Raw genomic sequence first — 26367 nt, forward strand, 5'->3', positions numbered from 1 at the left:
ATCAAACCATCTCCTAAATAAAGCTCCTTGGCAGAGCTCGGGCGTGAAGAAAACATGTAGTTCATCACCGAATCTCTGGTAATTCAATCTGTCTTAACCGGCAAAAACCGTTCGGCAATCTCGAGCGCGAAAGCGCCACGAAACGGGGGACATCGAGAATTTACCGACACGAGAGAAGATATATATATATATATATATATAACGGAGGAAAGATTTTAGATAAATCAACTAAACGTTGTAATAATGGAACGTAAGCAGAGATTTACGGTATCGACGGACGCGAGGATTTACGGGCCAATAGAAATAATCCAATCCGTACAATATTCGACTCGTGGATACGTTTCGTTTCGGGGGTAAAATTTTTTCCTTTCCCTTTTCCTCTCCCTTATCCTCGATCTTCTCTCGTCCTCTCTTTCTCTCTCTCTCTCCTCGTTTTCGGCTTTTTACATCCTTCTCCCTTGGCCTTCTGTCTAACGGAGCTTCCTATCTCCGCGAAATTGCACGCCGGTCGAATTTAATTATGTCTGGAATTCGGCGCTAATTAAGTTTGATCGAACGAATCCGCGGTGTTTGTTACTGAGTTTGGCCCGCAATGCTTACGAAACAAGGGTACAAGCCGGTGCTGGCATAATACAAATTAAATTACCCTCTATGCCGGTCAGCTACCGAAATTCTACGGCGAACTCGTCTCGCCGTATTCTTTCTTTTCCCGTCGTCTCGATCAAAAACCGTTCGCCGCAAAGAAATAGGGCGCAAACGAAATGGGAAATATGCAAAGTATTTGTCAATTAGTCCCGTTCACGCAGTTGACGCAGGTTATTGAATTATTATTATTTACGAGACGAATCGAGTGCGAGCTGATAAAAAATTCTGGTCTAATCTCTGATGCCAGGTTGACGTTCAATCCACCATACACCATGGATTTGTTCATAGTGACGACCGCAATTTTTTTTATTGACTCTTTCGGCAAGAACAAATATGCAGTGAGTTATGGAGGTCAGGGGGAAAAGGGAGTTGGAGGTAACAGCGACACCCTCGGGCGCGGTAGGTTTACCCCCTGATTGGATGAATATTAAATTCTGGTCACCGGCAAACAACCACCGCCCACGACCTGCTTGCTTCTTCCGTTACGACGATTGAAATATGTATCCGGCGTAAAGTCAAACATATCGGCCAAGTGCATGGCTCGTGTTACGTGGCACGAATTTACTGACACGCAGTTTTTGGTAAAAAAAAAGAAAAAAAGAAAAAGAAAAAGAAAAGAGAAAGAAAAATGCCAACCAAACTGAAAAAGCCAAAACTTGAGGAAGAAAGGTATCTCAGATCGTATCGAAGTGAATGTTAAAGTGAAAATTAACGATGAAAATTTAATCCCTGGAACGAATCAAAAGATAACGAAGAAAATGATTCTTACTTCTACGAGAATTGGTAATTGTTCAGGATGATACGGGACTTTCGAAGGAATGCAATTTTGTTTCCGCGTGAGAGGACAATCATTAATCGTCGATGAGGAACGATTATTCACGATGATGAGGTAGCAATTATATGTCAGAAAAGATATAGGAAAATATAGGAAAATAGAAAAGAAACGCGATTAAAATCTACCCGTTGATACTCGTCGTAAAGATTAAATTTACATCTTTAATTTAAAACGATATAAAATTAAACGTTTATTTTTCGATACAGAGACAAGTAACAATTTAGAAAGCGTTAAAATACATCGAAATGCAATTCTTTCTCGACGATGACACGATACTTTCGAAAGAATGTAAATTATCTTTTGCGATTCCCTCCCATCGAAAATTATCGTCGATCGCCTTCGTAAGCGACACGAAGACGAGGCGGCAATTATCGTGGAGAAATTAAGGGCGAACGGAAGATACGCGAAGGAGAAGGGAGGGCGAGGTCTTGACGGAACAGCCGTATTTCGGCAAGAAGGGTGGTACGCTTAATTTCATAGACGTGGCGCATGGGGCCATGCAAGCAAGAACAATCGAGCCCGGGAGCGTGTGCGATGGGAGGTTGGCCAAGGGTAGGCCCTACGTACTCCGAAGGGATAATTACAATAAGCAACCCTCGCTGGCCTTACCTCATCATTGATCTAAGAAATCCGTTGGCGTAATTTACCAGAAATTTCACGGTGGATGAAACGGATGTAATGTAACGGAACAGCGAGCGAAATTTTTTATTCCATTCCTGCCAGTGTTGTTTCTTTCTTTAAAAATCGTTTCGTATTCTCATGTTAGGATTTTATTCCATAGATTGATATTTTATGGGCGAACAGGAAGAATTGTAATTTCATTAATTAAATATTACTATCTATCGCGTGCGTTGAGATTAAGCAAATTAACAACATTGAATGAATTCTACGTTTCACTTATTTCACGCGACTATATTATACTATATATTTCGAAAGAGATATAGCCTTCTATCGTTCTATATTGTATTACACTTTAAACCAGACCGATTCGACTTAAACCCTCCAATCCCCCCCTCCTTCCCGTTATTCCGTGAAACCGTTTATTCGATTTCAGCAAAGGGTAAATCCCCATAATTCTTCCGCGTACACGCAAAACACGGCCGCCCCGATATATACTTTCTGTAACGAGCGCATCAGAAAGTACAAACTTAACGGCGCGTCGCGCCACGATAAAACATCGGCGAATTCGCGCGATTGAATTACAGTTTAATTAACTCGCGGGCAATTAAGGCCCTGCACCGGCGTATCCGCCACCCCGCCCACCTTCCTCAAACAGGGCCGCCACCGTCGTCGCCATCCACCTAAAATGAAACCGTTTCCGCCCGACGTCGAATCCCGTGCATCCGCGAGCCCGACCGTTTCAAGCTGCAAGTTTCGAGGGTACTCGCGATTTCATCGGAAACTTTTCCACGCTTCAATCGTTTCTTTTTTGCTGTCCCTCCTTCGCCCCTCCTCCCCCTCCACCACCGACACCCACCCCTTATCTCTACCTTTCCGCGCTCGCTTTCGTTCCCTCTCGACTGCGTCTCGCGAGCGCAGGTGCATGCACGCCGATAATCGAGAGGGAAATTGCGTTTTCTCGTTCGGTCAATTAAAAGGAATCGGATTTTTGTAATAATCGAGCCCGATTTAATACGACATCGTTTTGGTTTCGTTTGGTGATTTTATTATGCAAATTGATACTGTCACGAAAATTAATTGTTTAACATTCAAGAGCAAGTTTGAGAAAAATTAATTATATAAATTAGTAGTAAGTAGAATAAGATGTTTATGATCGGACGCCGCTCTATTGAGAATAAACTGTAATATCTTCGAGAAGGAAACAATATCTTTGTTTCCTTTATTTTTTTTTCTCAAAAAGTTGTTCCTATTTCGTTATAAATATTATTTTCTACGTATTTCGATCTTTTAAAATTGAATAGAAACTGCCAGTATCTCTTCTCATTTAAAAGTTGAAAGAGAAAATGTTTCTGATTCGATTCGCGAGCAGTTAACAATAGTACGGCTCGTCCAGCGAAACCGAAACCGTTCACAATAGAACACTAATCCGCTATCACATATGCAAGCATCCTAGTAACATGTAGTCACTATACACGGTACACTTAGCCGACGGGAAGCCGTAACTGCCGCGTAGGCGGCCGATTTAACGACGAGTGAATAATTATGGGGCTTTACGGTCCGATGCAGGAGAGGTTTGGCGAATGGAAGACCAGTGCTATGTGCTCGTAGTTATATTTATGAGCCGACGATGACGGCACGAACACAATTTCGCTCGTAGAATCGACGGCGAAATTGTTGCTAATCGAGACGTGGCGCTTGATTCCTATTGCTCCTTTCGAACGGACCGATAATCTCGCTGTCTGGTTGAGAAAAATCTTTAAAAAAAAAAACCCATTATCTCGGATCGTAAAGAGAGAGAAAAGATCCTTTAGAGGATCCCTAGAGGACGATCGTGGATCCAAATTCGTATTACGGTCGATCGAGAGGCAAAACTATTCCTCGACGATCGTTTGATGGCACCGCGGGAGAAGACGCGTGCCACGGCGCAATAACACCCATCGAAGAACGTTGCGATCGTTAATGCTCAATGAAACACCCCCGACCCTCGATTCATCGCGACACTCGAAGGGGATGAACGCCTCCCCGAAAGAGACACTATCCTGCGCCGTTCCTGCCGATTTTATCGCTGCTCGCCCCCATCATTCAGTGGCAAAGGAAACTGTCGCGGAGGGAGAGGGGGGAAGGGATATCGAAATTTTTAACGATCGAATATTTTATGGGAAGAATATTTGCAATATGACGATATTTGTAACACGGAATAGACGAAGTTCCAAGGATGCAAATTATTTTCCAAAGTAATAACCTCATTTAAATTTGATCACGGAGAGCTTATGTAGAAATTATACTAGATAACGTACTTAAGTAGAAAGTAATTAAATGGAATTTGTAATTAACTTGATCGGAGAGGGGGGAGTAAAAAAACGCTTTCTACATCTATTCCAAGTACTTTAAATAGTCAATTACTTAATTAATTTAATAGTGAGAATAGTTTACAGCGAAGACTCCCTATTGGTATGGAAATGGCTTAAATTCTAACGTACGATTCTGTGTACCCTATCCCACAGTTAGGATTAAACGGAAAGTGGGAGCTAGATAAGTTCGTTTCTCGGGTGCGAGCATTTATAATTAAATGGCGTTGTTACTTATTACATCGAAGTTCGCGAAGAAGCAGGAACAGGGAGATTGTTAGGCTGTGGTTACTCGGATAATCTTCTTCATAATGTATAACGGTAAATGAAGCGATATCTACTTCTCCATACCAAAATTCTCTTTTTACCAAAAATACATCGCTTAAGCATTCAAAGATAGACATTATATATAATGTATAACATACACACAGTACGATCAAATAGCTTGAAAAAAATTACAAAATGAAAAAGAAATATCAATCTTCCATTCAACCATTTATTTAAAACTTTAAAACATGCAATCATCATTTCTCTTCTCTTCCTTATTTCAAAAAGAAATTACTACCGCATGATTTATTTTTTTTTTTTTTAATGAAAATATATAAAGATGAACTTTACTTCTTTTTACACAATTGAACGAACGATCGAAAGATTCGAAACCTCATCGATGCTTTCTGTTGAAAATCGCTTCCTGTTTCCTCCGGGATTGAAAAAAAATTTCACGACCTGCTTTCACCCGGTTCCGCTTATTAACTAAGTCGCGTTCTATCGCGCGTAGCGACATAAGTCGTGGCGCTGTCGGAAAAGTCGATATCGAAAGGCACGGAGGGGGCAGGTGGCGCGCGGGGGTGGCGTGCGTCGCAAGGGTGTCGAACGCCCAGGTCTCGTGACAAATAGAAGCTTTGTGCCGCGACAATGGGGAGTTTATTTCCGGGCCGGCTGGGGCTACAATGTAGGCACTATACTGTAATTAAATTCCCAAACCCAAGGATTCGGAGGTTATAGAGGACCAGAAGGAGGAATAGAGCGAGGGGGTGAGAGAGCGAGACGGACAGTGAATTTTCGGCTAGTAGTAGAGGAGGAAGAAGGAGGTGGGGAAAAGCAGAACCTTAGCATATTGCATACTGACCGGTCCGCAGCAACGGTTCGGGTTTCTCGTGGCTGACGCCATATTGTTTGCTCTATGTTCATTCCTTCCAATCTACCCACCTTCCCTTCCACATGCTCGGCTTAAGCTTGGCCCAAGATGAAACGAATTCCACCTACGAATATCTTTGTCGACGCGGGCATTGTGATCGGGAGATTAGTCCTATTAGTCTAGTAGTTTCGTTTCCTTTGGATCTCCGACTCGAGAAGCTATTTTCTAGACCGATACGAGTTGGAACGATGGAATCTCGATAGTATTCGATTTTTCGCGAATTTGAATTTGGAATAAATATTGTTTGAAAAAAAGATTTGAATTTTTTCAAATTCGTCGATTTTATATTCCAATGTAGGATATTAAAAAAAATTGTTCTAAATTTCTTTCTATTATTTTCACTGGAAACGGAAATACCGTGTAATGTAATTGATATAATTAGGCACGTTCTTCTATGGAAAATATATAAGGTTACACCCTCTTTTATTTAGAGGGTAAATACAGAGGTGAGAAGCAAAAATAGGGATTGAATTATGAAGAATCGATCCTCGGGACTCGAAGAATCAATTACATCGAAAGAGCAAAGAATATAGACGCCTCCGTGAAAAGGGGGAGTTCTTCGCGTAATCTGTATTGGAAGTGCTAACTAAAGTATTAGACGGTTCGTTTTCCAAGGAAGGGAGCGATGTTTGACAATAACGAATAAGAGGAAAAGTGGAAGTTTTCGACTTCCGGAGGGATGTTTGACGTTTCGTCTGATCAAACTCGATGATTTGTATTAATTGCGTAAAGCAACGCGAATACGTATAATATTGAAATAGATTGAAAATAAACTAATGTTGAATGTAACACTTAAAAATAAATTGCGACTAGAAAAGTTTGCGATTAATTATTATAACGGACGAATATATTCCGCGATCCAACACATTTCTCTTCGTACAACTGTACGAATAAATCTCCATGTAATGATAAGCTACTAACTTCGACGAAATTTAATCCCTTTCGTTCTTCGGTCGGCGGTTTAAGCGTTACACCACGCGAAAAGTACATCTTTCTCCGGCGTTCCGTTTCAATCGGAGTTAATAACTTAATCGCGACGTGCCGAACCCCCGACGTTCGTTCCCAGAGTTTCTTAAGGAGGACAACATCGCCAGGATCACGCGTCCCCGCGAAACAGAAATAGCGTTTTAATGCAGGACAAACACTCCGTGTGGGTGTCTGCCGAGCATCGTCCTAGGAAAAGAGTAAGAGAGAAACGGAAAGTATGTGTCTGTATGCGAGAGAGAGAGGGAGATGAAACGAGCCGCGGGAAGGTCGGAAGAATAAGAGAGCAAGAGGGAGAAGAGTGTAGGCGGAGAAAGAGAAGCGGACGAAAACGTTCGTGCACGGGTTGTCAGGGCGGGGTTGGCTAAAATGAAAGTTGGAACCACGGCTTGCCGCAGCAAATCCGGCTTGATTAAAACACCGTAGGAGGAATCCCTTACCCCTTTAGCCACCAGCTACGTCCCCATACCCCACCTCCCCTCCCCTCCCCCCAGACCCCCACCTCGCGTTTATTTCGACCTTCTTCGGTCGCCAAGGAGCGCGCCAACGTATAATCTTAATGCAGTCTTATACGAAGCGGAACGAGCCTATATTTCATTATAACCCCGCAGTCCTTCCGGAGCCCTTCGCGTGCAACCCTTTCCATTTCGACTACTATAAGCGCGAGACCGACCGGGATTTCGCTTCGAGATATCGTTCCGCGGAAAAGGGGTCCTCTTGCCCTCTCTCTCTTTCTCTATCTCTCCTTCTCTCTTCCTCCCTCTTCGATATCGGCAAACCAGATAGAAAACCGGAGGGTGCTACGGTTTGGAAATAGGAAGAGGAAGACAGGGTTGGGAATAAGGGGTGTAAGTATCGAAACGACGACATTGGCCAAAGTGCCTCGGTGGAATGCTTTCCCTAATCTTTTCCCCATCCTGACGAAAAACTACTACCGACCCCTTCGGAATTATAACCCGTGATCGCGTTTGATAATAAAGATGGCCGCTAAATCAGCAAACGGGGAATGATGGAGATCGATGAAGCGAGCTCGAGTTGATTATGAACTTAATAATGAAATTAATAAAAATTCGATCAAGTTGTTAGGATTAGGATTTTCGATAATTTCGGTGGAAAATTAATTTGAAATGTGAAAATCTTACGATTTTGCTTGTATTATAATTTATATGTATATGCGATGTAACGAAATGTAATTATTTTATTTCCCTATATTAAAATGTAAAGTCGGTGACAATGGTCAATAGCGTTACCGACAGACGACGAGGGAAGTATCTTCGAGTTCAAGCTCGAGGGGTAAAAAGGGGATGTATTTACGACGTTACAATACCCCGCGGGCTAATCCTCGCCTGAAGCTCTGCCTAGGTCCAATCGACCCTTCTCCTTATTCTAAACGTCGCGATTCCGAAGGAAGAACGCAGAAATTTGAATGAGATAAGATTCTTCCTTCGAAGAACAGTATTAGGAGAAAAAATTAATAATAAAAATTTAATGAAAAAAAAAACTTCATCGTTTTCGATCAAAACTATATTGCAAATTTATTTATTTCGAGTATGAAATAAAAATTAATAAAAATACAGTTAAAAATTCCTGATGCAAGAAGGTGCAAAATTTTATTAAGAGCCGCTCGAAAGGCAAATTGCTTGTCAACGATCTCTTTATAATGCGAACTTTAGAGCCCTTGTCCAACAGAACACCTTACTCGACCTGCCTTTCTTTCTCGAGGCCTAATTGACACGATTTTTATAAACTCCCCTCTGGTTACGGAGGGTTAAGCCTTCTTTTGTACTCCCGCTAACACTTTCAGCCTCAGACCCTTCTGCAAAAGTCCCTTTGTAGCTAGAGTGTAAGAGTGTGATGATATTGGTGCACAATTATGATTTTCATCCAGTGCAAAAATGTTCAAACCCCAAGGAAGAAGCTTTATGCTACGGAATGAACCACGACAATGGTACGTGAATGACGTATGATATTATTTCTATATGCTTCAACCCTCGACATTTCAAAATACCTAAATAAAACGTAAAGAAGAAACGTGTATAAAAAGTGTACATACACGAAACGTGAATGTAATTTTTTCCATTCATTGAAAAAAATGAAAAATTTTAAGTTAAAAAATTTTCACTTAATTAAAATTTTAATTAAAAGAATCTGAATAAAAAAAAACGCGTTTCGAAATAAATAAAAGTAAATTTTAATCAAAATTATTATTATAATTATAACATTCTGGAAATAAAATGAATTTACATCTGAATGTATTTAGATATTTAAATCGGCTCGATACATCAGAGCACAAGGAACTATAAATCTAGCTAGAAACGAAACGAATGATCAAAAGACAATTCGATTTATTTTTAAGCCTATTCACCCCAAAGGGGTGCGTTTTAATGGCAACGTCGTTCCCTATTGGTTTTATGGGTTACGAGAACTTCAAATTGAGAGTCACTGACGTAAATATAGGTACAGGGGTGAAAACAGGGTGCGCATTCCAAAGCCTTGGATCTAGGTATCCTCGCGCATTCATTCATAAAAATTCACTCAACCGCGTGGCTACTCCCACCGAGAGAATTAGAGGGTTCGCTCCAACCCCGATCAGTATGACAGCTCGACAAAGTTAAAGGGTACTGTGCCTCGTCTTTTCAACTCTCCACCAAAGCGAACGATCGCTAATTCCATCTTGGTTGGATAGAAATATTTTTGTAACTGTACAATTTTTTTTATAGAATATTAATTAATAAGAGTTTACATTTAAAATTGAAATTTTAATTGCATGAAAATTAGAAGAAGAGAGGCTCATTTTATTATACAATTAACAATTAATAATGAAAATTAATTGATATTATTCTTCAAATAATAGAATTTAATTCCTTTAATTTATTCAATCCAATAATAATAAATATCTTGTATACTGAAATAAAGAAAAAAATCTTGGAAAGAATTATTTCCAAGCTATAACGATTCTCTTTTTATTATTATTCATTATCGTAATAATAATCCTAATGATCCTGACTTTTCGGGGAAGGTTTTGCTATTGATATTCTAGTAGCGTACAGTAAATTATCTAGAAGTTCGTATCCCACGATATTAATAAATAAATCATTTTAATTAACAATTTGATATCAGTTCGTACTTTTTTTTCTTTTTTATTATTAAAAGAAAAATAAAAAAATACGAGAGTAAGTTTAATTCTATATGTAATAATATTTCATATATTGTTATACTATATACATGATATAAAAATTACTATTTTCATTTTTATATTAAGCAATTATAATTGATATAATTTAATTTACCTTATAAAGTTTTATTCAAGAATCAAGAAAATCGAAAAGCGGAGGAAAGTAATACTGGTGGCACCATCTATGGTCGTTTTCTCCAGATTCAAGCAACGCAACATTCTATTTGTATTGATTTTTAAAAGTCTATACTTTTCGTTAAAGCAAACAAGTTAACTAAACCAAAATATCTAATTAAATAAAAAATTCCTAAATTAAGTAAAAATTAAATAAAAAATAACTCAAATCTAATAGTTTTAACAATAATTTGTTTTATATCTAATATGCTTATATAATGATTATAAAAAGTGACTATTTATATTAAATATTATTACAAATGATATTATTTTATTATTGAATTATTAATTAATCGATAATTAATATAAATAGTATTTTCATTTAAATAAAATTTAATTTTAAAACATTTACTCCTCATAAAATAAAACAATTGTTTCTAGAAATAGAAAACCTTTTTTTCTTTGATCTACATCTTACAGCATCAACTTTTACTTATAATTTTCACGAAACCCTCACCCTCTTTCCGTTATGCGCGCCGTTGGTTAAATAGCTAACTTCGCACAACTATCCCAATAGATTATCATTATTGTGGAGGAAAGCTCTGATTTATGCAATTATCATAAATTCAGTTTCCACCCCTTACCTTACGTATGCTTAAGACGCTCCAACCATCGTTGGAATCATGATTCCATTCATAAGACATTTCAATAGCAAATTTTCTTGTAAAACACGAATATTTCCCCTAAAAAATTATTCAAAAAATTCAAATAAAGATAATATCCGTAAAATAAATTATTTTTCTACCTCATTGAAAAAACAAATACATTATGACAAAAATATATTTTTCTTCAATATTAAGAAATTTCCCAAATCGTTTTTTTTTAATGTTAAAAAGAAATATGTTTGTATAACTTGAAAGATTTGAATAAAATAGCAACAATATATTTGTCAAATCTTTAACAAATAAATATGAAAGTGTGAATATAGAGTTACTTAATATCATATATAATTATAATTATTATATTTATAATTAATATAATAATGTGAAAGGTTTTAATTTTTAATATTTTGAATAATAGAATTTTTTAAATCAAACATTAATAGATATTAAAATCTTTATCATCGTTTTTGAATATTCATTGTAACTAACTTACAATTTGTCGATAACAGATTATTTAATACTCCACAGTAATCTACTTTACCGATAAATCTTGTCGGTATTACTGAAACGAAGCATCCTCAACTATGAACCATTGTTGATAAGAATGTACTGTCGGTAATAATTTCCTTTTTCAAATATTTTTAATATTTTATTTAAAATTTTATATTTCATTTATTATTATCAAATTAAAGTTCATCTAATTAAAACTAATAATATGTCAAACTTCTTATTCTTAATGCAATGAAATATTTGATTATCGACTGAGAATCAAATGGTAGTGTCTGACTAAAGCGGCATTTACTACTGATTGGTAATATTCTATTCTATTTTCATGAGAAATATTAAATATAAAATTGCGAACATTAATAAACAACTTATATGATACAATAATTTTGTATACCATTGGAATTAATCAAAGAAAAATTGCAATAAAAATATTTAAATTAATCAATAATATATTCAAAAATTATTCTTACTTTACTGTCTCAGAAAATTTTTATAACATTATCATAAGTGGTTTTTAACAGAAAAATCTATAACGTCAAATTTAAGCATCGAACGTACAAACCATTTTGTACGGTTAGAGGAAATTCCTTTTCTCTCCAATTACGCGCTTCAAACTTTGGAAACTTTGTCGACGAATCTCGGTGGGAAAAGGTTTGAAACTCCTCGAGAAACTTTAAAAATCGTTATTTTACAGGAAAGCCGAAGCTTCCCCTACCAAGTTACGTGAATCCCTTCTTCATGACTCTCTGCCAGATAAAATAGAATGGAAAAGTAACAAAAGAATAATCATAATCAATTGCAATAAAAACTTTTTCAATCAATCAAAACCAAGATATTTTTTTATATATATTTAAAATTATATATAATAATTTCATTTTATACATATGGTAGATCATTTAAATAATAATCTTTGAAAAATATACAATAATAGACAATATTCTTATAAAACATAAGAATGAGTTGTAACTACAAAACATTGATAAGAATTAAAATTTCATTTTAAAAAATAAAATACAAAATAATAAGAAATATACAAACATTTCTATTCAAATAATTTATCTCATATACATGAATTCTAACGAATTTAATTAATTAATAGAATTCATGTGATTAAATTTGCAAAAGAAAAGAAATTTGTAAAATAATACACCTAATAAAATAATTATTCAATATTCAAATCATATTACTATTACTATATTAATATTTCATGAATATGCCAAAATGAAATTATTAAAATAGAATTCTAAAAATTTTAAAAATTATTTTTTAGAAAGATATCCTGATAATTATGACATATCATGTAATGAAAATTAAGTTAAAAATTATCTATTTCATTGTTGCATAAATTCGAGCTTACATCTAGATTTATATGAGTAATAACAAAGTGCCGAATGATCGATAAAAAAATCACGATAAAGTAAAACGTCAGCAATTTGTGCTGTTACGATGGTTTCACTTTACGTTTTTCGTCAATCCCATTTTTTTTTTTTTTTTTTACGAACAAAAGTTTAATCGCTACTCTATTCATTCTGTACGTATGAACAAGTTTAATGTTACAAATAATTAAAACTGAGCTCCGTAATAACAAAGGACAAACCACATGGAACATTACAACATTCGCGAAGAATAGATTAAACATATTATCTTATATTTTAGCGACATTTAAATATTTTATTCCATTATTATTACAATACAATGGATTCTAATAACTGCTGCATATTCTTAAAATAAAACTCTCATTGTTCCAAGTATTAAGCATTATTCGCAAATGAGAAAGCAAAAATACATTTTTTACGTTCCTTGAAGAAAAATTAACTTTAAATTTAAATGCGTATGATTATTTCAATTAATATTCGGGCATTGTGGAAAAATTGTTGGAAAAAAAAATTCGCTTTAAACAACCAATCTTATAGGAGATCAGAAAAATTTTCGAAGAAACTTCAAACGGTCGCATCTCTGTCATTAAACTTTTAAACTTCGTTACTTATACTTTTACGAGACATTATAGGACAAATGACTTGTAGAATTTTAATTATAAGTTTCATAATGAAGAACGCGCAACGTCGGGAGAGGTTATGAAAATGATCCGCTACTTCTTAGTACTTAAATAGTGGAAGTAATTAATTTTATATTTAATTATATCTCTCGGATCCTCGTTAAAACACGTCGTAAGTGAATTTTTAACGCAGATTCAATTTTAATTTCGCAACTCTTCAAAGGATTGTTAACGCAGCGAGGAGAAAAAAAGAAGAAGAAAGTAATTGATCTTTATGTTCTTGCAAATTGAATGACAACAAAAGATTTTTTATAACTTATTCATGCTTCACTTACCTTTTTCGGAGAGGGATGCAGCACAGTCACCGGGACCTGTCGAGGGGTTGGAATAAGTGGCGTTTGGGTCGACTCCTTCACAGAATATAACGGTAATTTTGTCTCTCTGTTGCTTGGCAGCTCTAGTAAATGCTGTATAGAATGGTTTTGCCTCGTCTTCTTTGACGCCATTCTATCGCAGAAAAAGAAAAAGAAAAATCGAACCATTAACGACACTATTAATGCTCGATATTTAAGCATCTGGTACATTAGTAAACAGGACATCAAATGCTAATAACATAATTACCGTATGAATTATTTGTTATATAGATATTAATTGCATAACGAAATTTATGGATGGTTTCAATAATGAATAATGAAGAGATGTCAAAGAGTATTCGTTACAATTGCTGTAAATCTGATCGATATAATATAAATTTCCATATTTGTTATTTATATTAAAAAATAATAATAATAATAATAAAATTCCCAATAATTCGGTCAATTTGCATGGAACGCGTGCAAATAAAATTTTTAAAAATACACGTGATATTGCACGTAATATTTCCACCAGGTCAAATGGTATAAATATAAATTATAAATGTTATGATTGTATCAAGGGATATCCAAATTTGGACATAACGGTGTGCGTAGATCCCTTTTTCCAGTAGCGTCGTGAAACTGGATATCGGATAAAACTTTCGCATTTAACTTTTCCGTCCTGTAGGGGAAATGGCCAACAAAGCTCATCACCGGAAACTTTTCCGAGACAAAGAGGGGCGAACAGGAGGAGAACGAGATAGAAGATGACGCGCGCCGCGACGCTGACCACGATATAAACCTATACTCTATATCAACGTTTACACCCGTGATCGCGCTCAAACTCTCCGTACATGGATGTCTGTATTTTTTATTATTATAATCTGAAATATCGATCGAATGAAACTTTTCGCAATCGTATCAAATTCAAATGTCTCACCGTTAAAGATAATACTAGATATAGTCGAATTCTCATTTTGTCTAAAAAACGTCAAAAGAAAATCAAGACGAAGAATGTTCCAAAGAAAACTAAATATTATTTGAGAAACAAATATCGGATGCAAAATCGAAGTTAATCAAAGGCAAATTATTCTCTCGCACTCTCTTCATAAATTCATTCACTTTTTTCTTACGGGATGCATGAAAATGTTTTGATCAAAAGTATTCACGATGAACGGAAGAGAGATGATTTTTTATTACAGTGGTTGAAAACTTATTTTCCTTAAATCACTCGAGTGAACGACTTACTTTTGTCATCATCGTAAACGGTTTTCAAATTATAAAACACTCGAAGAAAGAATACGGAATTGCGCAAAGCGCGGGACACGAGCAAAAAGTGATGCCTTTCAATGATTTAAACTGGAGGACATCGCGACGAGCGTGTGTATGTGCGTTTAAAGTTGACTGCACGTGCTGGTTGAGGATCGCTCGGCGCGCTTGTCAGCTACCACCGGGAATGGTGGGGTAACTCACCCCTGTAGCCGCCGCGAAAGTTTGTTCTCTTGTGTGTTTACGCACGCGCCAGATCGTGCACACACGGCCGACCAAGTGCACTTATAGCAACGCACGATGTCGGCGAGCATTACGACCGTGACCTTACCGACCTTACCGAATTGAAATCGAAAAACTGGAAGGAGCGTTAAGGCCAATTCGATTCATTACGATTATCCATCCCTCGTATTGGATTTCGATCTTGTTTAGTATGCAATATCGTTTTTTATCGATATCTTTTTTTATAGAGTAATGTGAAAGAGACTATTACCATATTTGCATTAAACGTTGTAAAATAAAAATTTGAAATGAATTTTTCTCTGGTATATGGATATATATATTTTCTCCGATATAGATTGATATAGATTCTATATATATATATATAGAAATTTGATGATTAAAAATAAAATTTGTTCACTTTAATGATGAATACAAGTAGATAAATGATAGAAGTTTGTTTTACATGTAAAAATAAGAAAAGCATATAGAATATTATTTTTTTTCAACTTCGTTTACAAAAGAATTAAATTGGAAAATTTGTCGAATATATACATATGTATTTATCTGGCTAATTGTTAACAGAACATATTAAAATTCGAGTTTTTGAAAACGAAAATTTAAAAATTTTGTTTTATTTATTTATTTATCTTTATATGGAGGATTATTGATTATATCATAAGTTACTTTATATGTTCTATATTGATTCTTTTTACTATTATTAAAAGTTATATAACAATTTTAAAATTAACTTAATAAAAAGATAATATTTCTATTCTTTATATGAATATAACATTAACAAATTGTAATTTAAATAGTAAAAAGCGACATTAAAAGCGTTTTGGAAAATGTCTATTAGAATCTTCTTGCTGAATATACAGATACATTGGAATGATTTCACGCGCAACGATTCTTTTTTAAGAAATTAATTCCACAAAATATATAAAAAATTGAACGTGAAGTTATTTCAATTAATATATAAATCTATCACAATGATTACTTTCCGAATTAATACAAGCTTGATTCCAGTATACATTTTAATTCAATTACTTGGAAGCCAATATGTTATACATGAATAGGAATATTCATCTATATGCTTTGTGCAGGACATGAAATGGATATTAATTTTTGTAATTTCAATACTGATATTTCGAAATAAAGTATATGCGATTATTTTAGCATAAAAAAATTTATGGTTTCTTACTGTTAAAACAGCTGCGCGAAAATTAATTTTATAACTCCTTTAGTAATGTTTAAATACTTTTCATCAAAAAGTAATATTCAATTTTCAATTATACATAAATTTAAAAAAAATTTGGAACAACTTATACTTAAATATTATTTTGTTTAATAGATATAGAAAGATAATTTTTAGTTTACTTTTACTCAAAAGTAAAGAGAGTTAGTTAATCCTGAGAATAGTTAATTAAAGATAGCAATGAATATTATATTGCAAAATAAAATCCATCAAAATTATGATCTTAGAAAAATCATGCAAATATTTTCTTTTTATCTTTTCATTAACGTGTATATTATGAAACGATAATGTATGATTAATTCTTTTTAATTTTTCATACCGTGAAAATATCATTCAGATGAAAATTAATTTAAATTAATTTAAAAATTATTTTATATTAATTTAAATCACTAAACTGAAATTTCGATATACATATAGTTCAATTTTGAAACGAAAGCTTAAATATTAATGCGATAAGTTATTTATAAAAAATATTTTCTTCCACATGAATTCAATGAAGAAGTAAAATGCAATATGAACACATATTTTTATGAGTAATTTAATAAAAATACTCTTATGACTAAATACCTGGATAAAATAATTAAAACATTTTAATATTGCAAAATATTTTCCCCTGATATTTTTTATATTCCTCAGTCCGTTAAAAATAACATATATGTCGTGCAAAAAAATTCGTCAATTCGGATTTAATTGTTCCCTTTTATCTGTAATATTGTACTATAAAATTATGCAAATATTTCATTTTAATTCAACACAACGTGATATTAAAATTGTTTTTTTATTAAAAATAATAGGCGCAAATTGATATTGTATATTCGCAAAAGTTTGGACATTTAATAGATTTTTATAATATAAAAGTTCGACATAAAGCTAAGTTTTAATACAAAGTGCATAGCGAAATAAATTTTTAGCGAAATATTTATTTAACAAATCTCTTTTTCCGTTTTTTTCTGTTTCTTTCCAACCAATTTATATATATAATATATATATATATTATATATATAAATATTATTATATATATATAAAATATAATATACAATACAATAGATAAAATTATGTTACTATTGTACTTCTTCAAACTTCGTTCGAATTGAAAAATATCAGAATTAAAGAAAGAATTATCAATTTCAACAAAAAAATTTAATTCATATATCTTCCACGTTAACATGATATTAATATCATATTTTATTATTTTTTTATTAATAATCAATAGTACATGATTGCGTAATACAACGACTTGCATGCAACATTCGTTTAATTTTATTTTCACCAAATTATTACATTACATCATTCTTCCGTTTCAAAATGATGTTATAATATGCAGTACAAAACTACATCATGTATTTCATAAATGATAAAATTAATATCTTTTATTCTCTCTCCCAATCCCTTTCCCTTCCGTATCGAACATATATGACAAATTGATGTAATTTGTAAAGATTTACAATATGAAACGTGTATAAATTTTATAATCAATATTAAATCGTGTAAGATCTATCAAACGATTCTGTGAATCGATAAAAAAAAAAAAGATCATATGAAATCAATGATATAACCAGCTGAAAAAAATCTGTAATTGCTCCGAAATTACGTGAAAACGAAATATTTCACAATATTGGTTAAAACGTTAACGATTCGATTTGAATGACTTGTATCTCGTGGCACGATAGTGTGCACTTTCAGCATTCATTCTTCCCAATCGCAATACAACAAATAAACGATTGTGTACACGCTATTAATCTGAATTTTGTCTGATTGATGTTTCATACGTTTAAATCAAATGATACATCTATATAATATCGTTTAATCAACAATTTATATGTTACTTGAAAAGATAAATTAGAATCAACATATTAAAATTAAATTTCTTTATTAATTCGAGATATATTTTACATTAATTCTTCTAATGTGATAAAATCTATGCTCTTCCTAAAATCGAGTATCAAGTATTTTTTCTTCTATTTGAATAATTAATTAAGAAACAATTATATCCGTATTATATCCGTATAATGACAAAACAGATTTATCGAACATTCATTTTATCAGAATATTTATCATGGAACAGGGTCGCTATTAAATCATCGTATCGTTATTAGATGACACAACCATAGAAACTAGGGAGAAAAGCATCGAACGATAAAAAAGAAAAAAAGAAAGAATAAGAGGGAGAAGATGAGGGAGGTGGCGGAAGGTACGTATTTCAGTCATCCGGCCAACTTTTGCAAGTTTAATGCCCGAGCGCTCGAGTAATTTAACACGACGAAATTAACTTTTCAGTTTTACCAAAGTTTCCTGGCAACTTAACCACGTTTCCGCGTCTCTTTCCAGCGTATCGCGCCTTCTCCCTTCTTCTGGCTTCTTCTTCTACTTCGCCCACCCACCCACGATACCAACACGAACAGCCAAGACCAACTTTTAAAGCGCTCACCGTGGTAACAACTGCGTGGCTTAGCGCGAGCTCTACTCAACTATAATTCCACCCTTAAGACTCGAAGTTTACGACGTAAACTTTCTCCTCATCGTCGAGTCGGGCCGTGTTGATGCCAATACTTCGATTTTGGGCAACGAGAGAAATAAAAGAATGGGCGACAGGAAGGAAACAGGATTCGGTGGATGGTGGACTCGGCTGATATCAGAGATTTGTGCGCGAAAACAATCGAATCGCCCCGCAAACGAAATTCTCAACCATGTGACAAGAGAACTTTCGAAACGTGTGTGTATCTGAAAATCATGTAACCGGTTCATGCTTTTTTCTCGAATAATACCCTGACCGGAGTCGATAAACGTGTCGTGATGTTTTTGTAGAATTTCTGTGTGTTTGGAAACCTTTTCGAATGATGGAACATACTTCCATTTTTGAAAGAACAGCGAATTTGAAATTGTGGACGAATCATTTTTCGGGAGACGAAAAAGACGTAAGTTTTATTTGGAAACGAATTATTTTAAAAATTTAAAAATGAATTCATTTGACAATTGATAAAATAAACGTGATTAAATATTGTTAATTGTTAGAATGTGATTGTGAGACAAAGAGACTATTTTAAGGAGGTTAGATTAAAGAGATTTATAAAATTTACAACAATTAAATAATGATTAAAATATTTGATGGAATAATAAAATTCTTGATATTTTTTTAAAATTAAGATGTATTACTATTATTACAATTAAAATATTATACTAATAATCATAAAAGAGTTAGATATTTTTGAAAATCAATGACGAATTTAATTAAAAATTTGCAATTTTGCAATTGTCATCACTGTTTTTCTAAATCAGCGATATAAAATCTTGGCAAAAATATAATTTGAGAAAAATATCCTATTTCAAATAAGATTTATAATTGTTCTTCCATATTAAACGGATTTAAATATTTAACTTGTAATTATGCAATTATTCATTCGTAAAGTTAACATTTAGTTTTGATATTATACATATATATATATGTCGTTGTACATGAAATTCACGATTAATCATGGATTATATAATTAAGTAAAGAAATAATATTAATCTGACTTTTATACTAAATGAAATAACAATGTAAAAGTGATTTTAAATTTTACTCCACGATGAAATTAACGATGAGATAAAGCAAATGCTTGTGCCCAACTTTGCGTGGCTATTATACTCGCACGATTGGTTATCCGTTACTTCCCATTCATCTGTCCCGGTATCCGCAACTTCTCAACGATTTCAAGCCTTTTCGCCAAGAGTCAGCACGAAAACCATCGAACGGATACCGAGCCCTGAAATATTGTAACCATTGCTCATTCTAAAACGTCAGTCCTTCCGGTAAACAAAGCTTTTAATGACTGAGTGCACATTCGACGCTTTCGCGTTTAAAATCGAACATCCCTTTTAAAGTATTAAACGTTTATATAGATAAATCCTGATGTTATTTTATTATGTTATTAGCAAACTAGTGTTGGAAAATATTTAACGCAATTTATGATTAAAATTGAAATGTTTTATTATCCAACGAGATTAATGATTATATATCTTTATTCAACTGATGTACATATCGCAATTAGCAATTGATGTAGATATTTAATCGTCAATTAGATTAATGATTAACCATGAAAATTCTCCTGATGTGAAATTAATATTTGTATCTGTCCTCAGATTTAATTTCAATTTGCTTCGGTCATTGACACAATTCCTATACAATGCTTGTATATTAATTAAAAATTTATTTTGATTTAGTTAGATAATTGATAATTAATTTTTTTTAATATCAGAGATTTCGATGATGATGATCAACATTTATAATTGTAGATTAATAATTAATTTCATCAATCAATTAAATCAATTACGATTTTTAATTATAATTGATCCAATAATATTAGTAACTAATTCAACTTGTGATTAATAGGTAAACATTTCAATTAAAAAAAAAACAATTAAAAAAATTATTTAATATCAAGGAAAAACAAAAGCTAACGAATATTAAAGAATACTTAGATTTGTAGTTGGTCTCGTGAAAAAATATATTGATCAAACAACATGATCTTTCGTCACTATTATTCATTCGGTGAATCTTTGGTAAACGTGCCTTCGATATAAGAGTTTGGAAGAAGTCGAAGCATCAAATAAGTTCTATATACGAACTTTGACACAGGTCAGCAATTTCTTATCCAATTTTTATTTAGTATCAAAGTTAAAGAAAAGCTATTCGCTGCAAAGTTACGAATGGTATGAAATTATGTTTGGAAAACTCTTGATTTCCTTTTTGCAAGAGATTTACATGTTTACAACAATCTAAAAATATGTTTGCTCTTATATGAATATTATTATAACTATTACGTTTAATTATTTTTACGTTATTTTTACATTGTTATTTATATTGTTAATATTATTCAAATTAATAATGAATTCGATATATCGACGGCATTATTTTTACAAATATAATAAATTAAACAAGTATGTTAGACTTAATAAATGCATCGTATCTCAAATACTACGTAGCATATTTTCTGCAATGTTTGTTGTAAAAATACGTAAAAGCGTCGAAATTCACGCTGCGTTTCACTCGTTGGTAAATGAAACAGAGTAAACAGAAGAAAATTATAACGTTAAAAATTGCATGTCGTACTTTATTCGCAAGAATGAAAAAATATCGAGAATCAAACATGATTCACACGATAATTTCTATCAAATCTTTCATTAAACTTTACCAAACTACCATCTACCATATAAACCCAAAAAAGAAAATATACAATATAGATCAAAACAACACAAATTAAAATCATTATTCACATAACATTAATTTCGTTTCTTTTCGCGAAAGATAAGAGAAAATTTTCACTTTCTTGGAACTTACACGACAAAAATACCAATAACAATCTTCTTAAAAAAAGCACCATCCGCTGATAGATGTATGCCAACACATTTGAATACAATTAACGAATTCCTTCTTTACAAATCTGTCTATTAATTTTAAAAGTTTACTCTTTTGGAGCATCGAAGAAAAAGTAGAAAGGATACAAAGCAAGGGGGCTGGCTCTCTTGGACAATATTCGCGCGCAATATGGAAAAGGAAGTAACAACGACGAAATATCGGGTTAACCTATAGCCGGGGTCTTGTGAGGCGCAGCGACGAAACAACAGGAAACATCCTGGACTACGACGATGTCGTTGACGACGACGTGAACCTCGACGATGAGACGCACGCGCGTGGAATTGGAGTTGAAAGGCCATGGACCACGCTCCGGAGGATTCCAAAAGCTCCCGGCCAACAGCCACTTGGCGGAATTCGAAGCACAATGCCAACAACGCGGAATTACACCGCGGAACCGTAATGATAGCGGCTTAATTAGTGCCTCTCTACTTTTTCATGCATCGGACTGCATCCCAGGTGCTACTAAACGGGGACATACAGGATATCATATAACGCGTTAAAGATAGAGAAAAACTTCGGGTTTTTTTCCATTGTTTCGTTCGATGATAGATAATCCGACAGATAGAAGGTATGTTATCCGAATAATCGAATAATCGTTGGACGTTGTTATCAACGGGGAATGTATCAACGCGGCCGTTGATAAATTATTATTTAACGCGGCTCAAAGCGGGCGAAAAGATTGAAAGAACTTCTTATGCGCGGTATCTCTTTTCATCACGGTTGGAATAGCAGCGTGTCAGACTTTAGAGAAGACATTTTGTACTGAATAACCACTGTTTTATGTTCATTCATAATGAAGAAAGGAGGATAGTGAACATTTTATACGTATGGCTTCTCCAATTTTGTTAAATTGAAAACATGATGTTTCATGCCCGCAGGAGTATGCGAGTTCTTTTTCAGAAAAATTACTGAGCGTAATTCGCGCCGGTTTTTTCCTCAAAATCATTTTGGCTCGTATACAAGGAACGCTTTGTATTCTTCCGGTATGACATAGATTTTTAACAATTACCAGACTGGTACAATATTTCGTATAGTCCCGAGAACACGATGTCAAGTTTAATGCCCGATATCTCGTGCTTCAGTTCATTCTTTTCGAAATCCGTTGGTTCGGATTTATCCCTAGTACTTCATTTCCAGCAAATCGTTATTAACTTCCGAAACATAGATTTAATTAAAAATAATAATAATAATAATTAGATCCAATTTATGGAATGAAAAGTATTCATGAATTAAATCACGAAAATTCAACAAAATTTGTCTTTCTTCGTGTACACAATTCAATGTAGAAACGTCTTAACAAAAAAGCATGAATATAGTTTTCTTAATTATATTTACGCGTTGCGGTATAATTAAACTAAAACTTAAAAGTCGGCTAAGCAAATACGGTCGCACATCTTATGTAAATACTCGTATGATAATGCGCAAGAAGAAACAATTGTTCCGGTGTGTAAGCACAAAGTTCTCCGGTTCTCGATCAAATCCGCGCAACTACAGGAGCGCAAAACTTTTCGACGCTCACGAAACTTTCGAACGTGCGACCGGCGTGTATTGGTAAGTTCATAGTGGAAGGGGTGAGCTCACAGAGGATTAATCTCACATTGAGTCTGCGCGCACAGAATCCCGATAATCAAAAGCGTTGATACTCTCACAACAAGCAACGTTATATAGTGCCTAGTAAATGATCAGCTGACCTATTCCGTCCCCGGAGAGGAGAGGAACACAGTATCGTCAGGACATTCGCGACGAATCGAGCAGATTAGAGAACGATTTTTCTCCTTTTATCTATCTATTGGAATCCAATCTGCGGCAATAGATCAGAGACAAGCCGATAAACGATCGTAAAATCGTTTAAGAGACAAGCCTATATAGACAGTTTCGAATTACCGCGCAAAAGTTTGAATAGGTTTTCTTTATGATACCAACATGGTAGTATAAATATAATTTTTTAAATAGAGGCGAATCTTCTATATTGAAGTAATCAATTGTCCTTATTTATAACACCATTATATAATAAATACGTACATGATTTATTTGATGAAAACTGATTGTCACGATCCAGCAACCCTGATTAATCCGAAACACTTTCGCAACATAGTATCAGCGTGTCCATCGTTGATTAGAGCAAATAAGCACGAACACCGATATAAACAAACGGTTCATGATATGATCGAATATTTCACAGAGGATCATCGTATAAAAATGCATGAATGCTCCCGTTTTGTTTCACGTTTTCTTTCTTATCTCGCGCCACTCGTTTCCTTAAATTACGCACATGGTCTTCCTGCGAGGAAAAAAATCCAGCACGTTGATAAACATGATCGTAGCGACAGATAGTATCCTACGTTCTATAGCACTTTACTCATCCCACTGTCACCGTAACACGCGACACGTTTATCGCTGGCACGCGTCCGGCGTTACCGACGGAGCAAACTCGTTACTAGGTTAGAATTCGGTGAAAAGGGATCCCCGTGAGCGCACGCTACTAGAAAGCGGTCTCGCTTCTCCCCTCCCTTCATACAGACTTCTACCCCTCTTTCGCCCCGCTTCGCTCGCAGTTTCCTGGATCTCGGGAAAACTTTGCTGGAAAGCGGCAGGCGGCACGAGCCGAGTGGGGGTTGACAGATACGTACACCCCATCCAGAGTTGAGTAGGGGAAATAGTTCCCCTCTCCAACCCTCTTTGTCTCTGTGTGTAAGCATGAACGCGGTAAATAAAAAAGTTTCAAGTCACTCGTGAATCCAGCGGCCAGCAATGCGCAGGAACCAAGATGGCGGATTACTTCGCAAAAGTTTCTTAGAGCACTTACGAATTCCCGAACGGTGACCATCCGTGAGAGAAAAGTATTTACTTTCGAGCGAGCTAACCGCGCAACAAAAAAGATTATTGTAGGCGCATGCAATTCAACCTCAATCACCCATTCGACATTAAATCAATTGCGGAATGAAATATCGATAAAATATCGCGGGAAAGAGACGGTAATTAGTAGTAGAAGATCGTATATGATCAGACAAACAAGAATCGAGTAATAAGAAATTGGGACGATGTAAAAAAAACGTAGATTTACTAATTTAAATTGCGATAAAAGTTACTTTATTATTTAAAAGATATTATGTATATACGTTGTTTGCTATATATAGAGAAATCTTCAGATCTCAGTCAAGATATCAAAGAAATCTTTGCATTTTGATAACTTTATTCTTAGATTATATATATGTTTGCCGTTTCAATAGAATCAGCGATACGAGTTTTCTCTAATTTTCTGCATCTAAAGTCATGAGAACGTGAGTTACACGTGGCAAACGTAGAGAAGAGCGCGGCACCGTTCGAGAGCGGTACAAAGAGCGCGACAACCGTTCGAGGCGAGGAAGTGTCGAACCGGATCATTTTCGACGGCAGGAATGTTGAACCGCTGAAACTTGGAAAATGCATACTCTCGATACATGCGATGATTCCCTTCTCATTGTCGGAGGCTGTCTATTTGCGGAGGTAGCCGTACCTGGTTGCCTGCCGCTTGCCCTCGTGGGAGTCAGCTAAGGGAAATCAATATCTCACTAGGGGTAGAGAATACGAGAAAGAGAGAGATAAAATAGGGAGAGTAGGAGTTGGCGAAGGAAAAGCAAGAGAAAGAGGAGGCCGAGAGAAGATGTAGGAGGTGGAGGTGGAGAAGTTGGAGGGTGTAAGGGGTGAAAGAAGATAGGAAGTAGGAAGGAAAAGAAGGACGCAGTCTGCGCTCCGACGACCTCGCTCGTTCGTGGTCTTCTGCGGCCGTAGTGCCACGCGTGAACTCGAGTACCGCGGTAGCAGCACGCGTAACTCGTGCAAGAATCCCCCACTACTACTATAGTACTCCATTACGCTCGTTATTACCGGCAGCGCTCGGTCGGTCACACACGCTAGCACGGGCCGGTCCGTTCCGTCGGTAGCGCGTACCGCGTGTGTCTTTCGCGCTATAACAACCACCGTTATACCGCGCACGCTACCTGGACGTTACCCCGCGTGTGTAACCGCGTATACAGCCAACTCGTTCCAATCCTATCGGCCGCTTAGCGGGAACTGGAGACGAAAACCTTGCCCGCACCGTGTTGCCGTCCTCCGGACTCGCTCCAAACTCACTCTCATTCTCCATCCCCTTTGCTCTCTCGCTTCCTCAAATACATTCTCGCTCTTGTCCTCTTTCTCCGTTCACCTATCTTGCTCGCGCCGCGTTCTCGCACTCCGCGCGCTTCTCAGCGAAACTTTCCCGGCGTCGGGACACGCTGCCACCACCACCATCACCACCACCACTACCGCCAACGGTACCAACACTATCGCTAGTCTACCACCACCGACATCCACCATGCCGTTACCTTCGTCTTTTCGACGTTTACCAACACTGACAACGAGATTCTCTACACATCTATGATGTTTCACCACCACCAGATCCATCCCTCCTTTCATTCCAATTCTCCCCGGTTGGACACCGCTGTTTCTCTTTCCTTCATATATCCTACGCTTCCTTCTCTAGTTCTCCTTCAAGTTTCACACAACTTTTCCAGCTCCCCACCAGAGAGGCACAGACAACGTCGACGCTGTCGCGACGACATACGCTATATTCCGCGCGCGCGGATCTTTTCTATCTTTATCCCCTTTCGCTTGCTAACTTGCCCGTTCGTTTCTTGTCCTGGGAATGCGCGTTACAGTCTAAAGTACATTCTCACGAATATTCGCTAACGCTACAACACCTCATCTCTCTCTCTCTCTCTCTCTTTCTCTCTCTCTCTCTCTCTTTCTACACCACCCTCTGTACCC

General features: G+C 35.3%; 1 protein-coding gene across 8 annotated transcripts in view; it reads right to left on the reverse strand.

Moving 5' to 3' along the window:
• LOC107996810 (putative mediator of RNA polymerase II transcription subunit 26) overlaps nucleotides 1–24060 on the reverse strand; it is a 286687-nt gene extending 262627 nt beyond the window's left edge. For 2 of the 8 annotated variants that reach the window (XM_062070960.1, XM_028666276.2), the window contains exons 1-2: nucleotides 23602–24054; nucleotides 13421–13592 (exon numbers count right to left, since the gene is read on the reverse strand). In XM_062070960.1, coding sequence (XP_061926944.1) covers nucleotides 13421–13591 — 171 coding nt within the window. In that variant the 5' untranslated portion in view covers nucleotide 13592; nucleotides 23602–24054. Of the gene's footprint in view, nucleotides 1–13420; nucleotides 13593–23601 lie in introns of all 8 variants that reach the window. The other 6 variants (XM_062070961.1, XM_028666278.2, XM_028666277.2 and 3 more) reach the window with 5 other exon arrangements.
• Between the last annotated feature and the right edge of the window lie 2307 nt (nucleotides 24061–26367).

This window comes from Apis cerana, linkage group LG2, assembly GCF_029169275.1.
Source record: "Apis cerana isolate GH-2021 linkage group LG2, AcerK_1.0, whole genome shotgun sequence".
Lineage (NCBI taxonomy): Eukaryota > Metazoa > Arthropoda > Insecta > Hymenoptera > Apidae > Apis > Apis cerana.